Here is a 6,258-nt window from a genome sequence, read left to right as displayed (position 1 = left end):
GGGGGGGGATGAGCCGGCCTGTTCGCGGTGGCCGGGGGGCAGCGTCCGCCGCAGGGGGCTGCCGAGGGTAGAAGGCGGCTGGTGAAGGTGCGGGGGCTCCCGGGGCGGGGGGAGCGCTCGGTGCCGGCGGGGGAGGGCATGCCGCGACACGTTCGGCGGGAGGGAAGGTTGTGGCTGCCGAAAGCCCAGCCGGTGTCGCCTCCAAAGCGTTTCTCACAGCCCACAGAGCTATCGGGGGGGGGTGTAGAAAAGATCGACCTCGAGGGCTGCAGTTAAATAAACCCGAGCGCTGGTAACCTTCAGCTTAGGAGGGAGAGGGGAGAAAAAAAAAAAAAAAAAATCTGCTGCCGTGCTAAATCTGCGTGTTCTTAAGACATTTTAACCGGTGGGAAGTGCGGTCTGTGATTGACACGGGAAACCTTGCAGCAATGCTTGTGGGCGCCCCGGTACCGCTGCAGTTTTGCCAGGAAGGTTTGTGTCGGAGCCCTTCGGAACACGCTCTCGCCCCACGCGTGAGACGAGCCACAGGTGCCGCTCCGCAGCCCTGGGTACGAGAGGGGCGTTATTAGTGACCGTGGCCTCCGACCCCCCCGGGGGTGAGGTCTGCCGCCGGTCAGTGGCCAAGCGTTTCGGGGGCGTACGGACGAATCGCCGCTCTTTTGTGTAAACCGGCTGAATTTCAGTTAGAAAGTCGCAGCGCTGTGCTGCTCAGTAAAACCGTGGGGAAATAATAATAATTATGATTTAAATAAATAAATAAATAAATAAATAAATAAATAAATAAATCCCGGGTTCGATATCTCCGCGTTTTCCCACGTCTGGCAGAGGAGGCTCAGCGCTGCCACCTCGCGTCCCTTCCCGCAGCCGCGGCCGTACAAAGCCTGCAGGAAATAGGCTGATGTTTCAAGGCTTTTTTTAAGTTGTAAAACCTGGAGAAATCTTGCCAACGCTCTTAAAACTGCCTTTCAGGTGGAAGCTGCATGCTCACGCTTCGCACCTAGGCTTAAAAATTTGGGGAGCTGGAAGGCACTTTCAAGTCCAGCGTTGGAGGATTAGGGGTGGAAGCAATCAACTTCAAGAGAACAGCCAAGAAATTGTAATAAAATGCTTTTATAGACTTTCACATCGTATTCTTACAATTGCTTTATTAAGCAGTTCTAAATTACGCTTTTGTAAAGTTTTCATTCAGGAAATAATACTCTTCTGTCCACCGCACGTACACACTTCTTGAACCAAGATTAAACCCAGTGACTGCTTTCATCAAGATAACACGTAACTCACCTGGAGATAATTTTTGTTCATGGCGCTCAAGACCTTGCACACCACAACACAACTGGGTGAAAAGCTTCCCTAAAGCTTTTTTCTTTGTCTCTGCCTAGCAGTTTAGTTGTTATTTGTTCTGCCTTCACCTGTGCGTACAAACATGAGAATATTCTACTTGCTTTGTAGTTTAAACAAATTGATATTTATAGGTAAAATATGATAGTTGGGGGTTGAAATCCTTTCGGATGCCGTGCAAACAGGTGAAGCAGCCAGCAGCTACTGGCTGTTCCCAGTCCTGTTTTTTCACGCTGCTGGAGGTGAATACCAAGAGTGTAAATAAGTCCAGCGCTTACTCCTGACACCAAAACCCACTGAGAGCCTCCATTTCTATAGAAATTGGTGGTATACGGTAGAACGGATTTGAGTTAGCTTTGGGGTTGCGGGGGTGGGAGGGGTGGGGGAAACACGGAGTGATTTATTACTCGCAAAGTGTAAAGGTGAGAAACGCCACTGATGTCGCTGGATGTCGTCAACCTCGCAGAAAGCAGTATTTTATCCAAGGCTTACCGGAGGCTGAAAGAGGAAACAATGTGTTGTTTTTGCAAGCAAAGCAATCATTTGGGTTGCATCTTTGTAAACCCTCTCAAATAATGTAGCTGACCTGGCCAGGGAGGTATCAGGAATTCAGGATTTTTCTCAGGGCTTCGTGACAGTGTAACAGTTTTGAGTCCACGGTGGCATCCAAATATTCAAAGCCTATCCTCAGACCAACTAGAAGCCCCACTAAAGGGTCCTACCATAAATTTTCTTGCAAAAATGTGTAACTTATTTTTAGACCTCTGTCTTCGACGTTTCAGCTGTTTTCAACCATTATTTTTTTTTCTGATTTAAAAAGTGTTTTTAACTGGTGGTGTGTGGAACAAAAATTTTCCCGGCTGCTTTCTCTAACAGCCTTCTTGGTCCCCGGCCTGATGAACGACGTGAACGATATTTGGGGAGTAATACCGCCATTTTTTTATGGCCTGGCCATCTCCTTTACCTGAGGATTGGGGGTTTTGGTTTTGTGGGTTTTTTTTGACGTAGCAAGGCCTTAAGGGGTGCTTCGCAGCACACATCGCCCCTGCCCCGTTTTCCTTCACTATTGATCATTGCGGGGAGGATGAAGGGGGGGAAACGAGACGAGACGGCAACCCCCGGAGCGCATCCCGCGCCCTGGGACGGGCCCCGACGGCGGGGACGAGGGTGGGGGCACTGCTCGGCGGGGGAGCGGGGGAGGGGTACAGCCAGCTCAGGGTACAGCACGGCCGAGCACCGCTTTCCCCCCCACGCCGCCCCTCCCGCTCCCGGGGCACCCAGCGGGGCCGGGCCCCCTCCTAAACCGCAGCCTCCCCCCCCTTCGGGTCGGTCGGGGCTGCAGCATGCGGGAGCGCCCGGTGGCGAAGCGCGGGGGGAACGGGAGGTGGGGGCAGCACCTCTTCCACCCCCCCCCCCCCCTCCACGCCGGGGGGTGTGTGGGGTGGTGAGATGGGTGGCAGCGATTAATTAACGCCGTCGCCCTGTATGAGGCCCGCCGCTCCGCGGGAGGTGCCCGCCGTGCCTCCCGTCCCACCCCCGGCGCCGCTCCGCTCCAGCTCCGTGGCGGAGGGGGCGTGACGGCTCCTCGAGAGGTGACGGCCCCTCCGGAACGCTCCGTGGGGAGCCGGGGGAGGGTGTGTGTGTGAAGGTGCGTGGGGGGCCGCGTGGGTGCTCTGGCAGCCCGCCGGGCGTGCGGCAGCGCCGGCGGCAGGGACGCCCCCATCCCCCCCCGGTCCCTTGGCGCGGGCAGGTGTCCCCGCTCGCCGCCCGCCCCGCGGCCGCACCGGCCCCGCCGTCCCCCCCAATCCCCCGCAGGCACCGCGCGTGGGGGCGGGCCGGGTTAATCCCCTCCCTCCTTTTTTTTTTTTTTTTCTTAATTATTTGTATTATTATGATTTTTTTTGCTGATTTCCTAATTTTTTCCCCGGCAGGGAAGGAAGGGGGCGGGGGGGGTGGTGGAGGGAGGCGGCGGGGGGTGGAGGGCGGGGGGGGTGGGGGGGTCGCGGGCACGTGCGCGGCAGGGCGCGGGGCGGGGCGCGGGGCGGTGCGCGGGGCTGCCCTCCTGCCCCTTTTAAAAAGTTCGCCCCGCCGCCGGGAATGAGGTCAGCGCCGGCGCTTCTCATTGCACGCGGCGATTATCACCGCGCCGCGGCGGCGGCCAATCACCGGGCGGAGGGCGGGGCTTGGCACGCGGAGGCGTTGGATACAGCGCCCGATTGGCCGCGGGGCGGGCTGCGAAAGGATAAAGCGGCGCGGGGCGGGCGCGGGGTCCGCTCTCAGCTGCAGCCCGGCGGAGCGCGGCGCGGAGCGGCGCGCGCGCGCGGGGGGGGGGGCGGCGCGCGGGGCATCGCCCGGCGGGCGCGCGGCGGGTCGGCGGGGGGCGGCGCGGCTCCGCGGGTGCGGAGCGGCGGCAGAAGCAGAAGCAGCAGCACCGGTGCCGGCGGAGGGAGGACGGTGCTGAGCGTCCGGTTCGCCGCTCTTCCTGCCGGGGACGTACACACTCGTTCATGCACGAGGGCTCTTCTTTTTTGTTTTTATTATTTTTTTTTATTCTTCCTTCGGCGATTTTTTTTAATTATTATTTTTTCCTTTTGTGTTGTTTTTTTTTTTTTTTTCCTGAGGGGTTTTTCTTTTCGCTCGGTACCTCGCGACTGCCAAATCCTACCTGCACAAACTCCTCGGCCGCCGACCTCGCCGCCGCCGCTGCCACCACCGGGAGTCCTGGAGCCGGGGTTTGTCGGGGCTTCGGGGGCGCGCCGCCGCCCCCCTCCCCCCGCGGCGGTGCACGCTGGCCGTGCCCAGCGCTGAGAGACTTTCGGCGGCCGGCGCGCTGCTCGTCTGAGTCGCCGGGGGCAGGCGGAAAGCACTTGTGAACTGGACCAGCTGCTTCGGGGAGGGGGGAACACCCGAGGTGGTGAGGAGAGAGGAAAAAAAAAAAAAAAAAACAAAGCCAAAACAAAAAAAAGCAAGCAGACCGACACCACCCCTACCCCCCTCCAAAAACAAACCGACAACAACAAAAAAGCCCAAAACACCCCGAGAGAGAGAGAAAAAAAAAAAAAGCAAACTTGGACGGGCGGCTCGCGGCGCTGCTTTTGCAGAAACTGTCTGACCGCGGGCGGCCCCGCCGCTGCCGCCGCCGCCTCGAGGGGGAGAGGACCGCGCCGCCGGGGACGAGGCGCCGGTGTGGAAGTACAAGTGGTGCGGGGAGCGGGGGCGCGGCCGCGGGGGGCTGCGCCGCCCCGGTGCCGCTGTGAGAAGTTGCGCGCCCTGCCCCGCGCCGGAGCGGCGCTGAGCCCCGGCGAGCCCCCCGCCGCCGTCGCCGCCGCGATGGTGCAGCAGACCAACACGGCGGAGAACACGGAGGCGCTGCTGGCCGCCGAGACCTCCGACTCCGGGGCCGGCATCGAGCTGGGCATCGCCTCCTCCCCGACGCCGGGCTCCACCGCCTCCACGGGGGGCAAGGCGGACGACCCGAGCTGGTGCAAGACGCCCAGCGGGCACATCAAGCGGCCCATGAACGCCTTCATGGTGTGGTCGCAGATCGAGCGGCGGAAGATCATGGAGCAGTCCCCCGACATGCACAACGCCGAGATCTCCAAGCGCCTGGGCAAGCGCTGGAAGCTGCTCAAGGACAGCGACAAGATCCCCTTCATCCGGGAGGCGGAGCGGCTGCGCCTCAAGCACATGGCGGACTACCCCGACTACAAGTACCGGCCCAGGAAGAAGGTGAAGTCGGGCAACAGCTCCGCCAAGCCCGGCGACAAGGCGGACAAGGGCGGCGGGGGCGGCGCCGGCGGGGGCAGCGCGGGCGGCGGCCCCGGCGGCCCGGCGGCCCCCGCCAAGCCCGCCCCGAAGAAGGGCGGCGGCGGCGGCGGCTCCAAGCCCTCCCCCGCGGGCGGCGGCGGCGCGGCCGCGGGCGGCAAGCCCCACGGCAAGGCGGCGGCGGCGGGCGGCAAGGCCGCCCCCTTCCCCGGGGAGCCGCCGGCCGCGCTGCTGCCGCCCGAGCACCAGGCGCTGTACAAGCCCCGGGGGGCGGCGGGCGCGCCTGCGGGCGCCGGCAAGCCGCTGGCCGAGAAGAAGCTGAAGCGGGTCTACGTCTTCGGGAGCGGGCAGGCGGCGGCCGCCTCCGCCTCCCCCGGCGGCGCCGTGCCCGGCAGCCCCACGCTGAGCAGCTCGGCGGAGGCCGGCGACCCCTTGAGCCTCTACGAGGAGGGGGGCGGCGGGGCGGGTCGGCCCGACGGGGACTGCGGCGGGGCCGCCTGCCCCTCGCCCTCCGGCTCCGGCTCGGGCTCGCCCTCGGATCACCGCAGCTACACCAGCCTGCGCGCCTCATCCCCGGCCCCCTCGACGGCGCATTCCTCCTCCGCGTCCTCCCACTCCTCCTCCTCTTCCTCCTCCGGCTCCTCTTCGTCGGACGACGAGTTTGAGGACGACCTCTTGGACCTGAACCCCAGCCCCGGCTTTGAGAGCATGTCCCTGGGCAGCTTCAGCTCCTCGGTGCTCGACCGGGACCTGGATTTTAACTTCGAGCCCGGCTCGGGCTCGCACTTTGAGTTCCCGGACTACTGCACGCCGGAGGTAAGTGAGATGATCTCGGGGGACTGGCTGGAGTCCAGCATCTCCAACCTGGTCTTCACTTACTGAGGCGAGAGCCGGGCCCTGCTGGAGGAGGCACAGACGCGCGTTGTCGGCAGGACTCGCCCGCCCCGCCGGGGCGGTTTTGTTCCTTTTTTTTTTTTTTTTTTTTTTTTTTTTAAACTTGGTTTTCTGGGAAGGGGCTGGTGAAACTGCTTCTTGTGCCCGGGGAGAGCAGCGGCGGGAGCGGGATCGCCCCTCTTCGCAGAAGGGCCAGCAGCCCCCTTCTTCCTCCGGCTGGAGACGGACCCGCACACACCCCCTCCGAGGGACGAGCCTGAC

At 62.2% G+C, this 6,258-nt stretch overlaps 1 protein-coding gene across 1 annotated transcript; it reads left to right on the top strand.

Moving 5' to 3' along the window:
* Window positions 1–3,988: 3,988 nt before the first annotated feature.
* SOX4 (SRY-box transcription factor 4) lies at window positions 3,989–6,057 on the top strand. Its single transcript, XM_082480054.1, has one exon. The coding sequence runs from the start codon at window positions 4,669–4,671 to the stop codon at window positions 5,983–5,985; it is 1,317 nt and encodes a 438-aa protein (XP_082336180.1). The 5' UTR covers window positions 3,989–4,668; the 3' UTR covers window positions 5,986–6,057.
* The last annotated feature ends 201 nt before the right edge of the window (window positions 6,058–6,258 follow it).

This window comes from Vanellus vanellus (genome assembly GCF_965231255.1).
Source record: "Vanellus vanellus genome assembly, chromosome: 2".
NCBI classification, from domain to species: domain Eukaryota; kingdom Metazoa; phylum Chordata; class Aves; order Charadriiformes; family Charadriidae; genus Vanellus; species Vanellus vanellus.
Note: the sequence above shows the minus strand (reverse complement) of the source record. Positions and strands in the feature narration are given on the sequence as shown.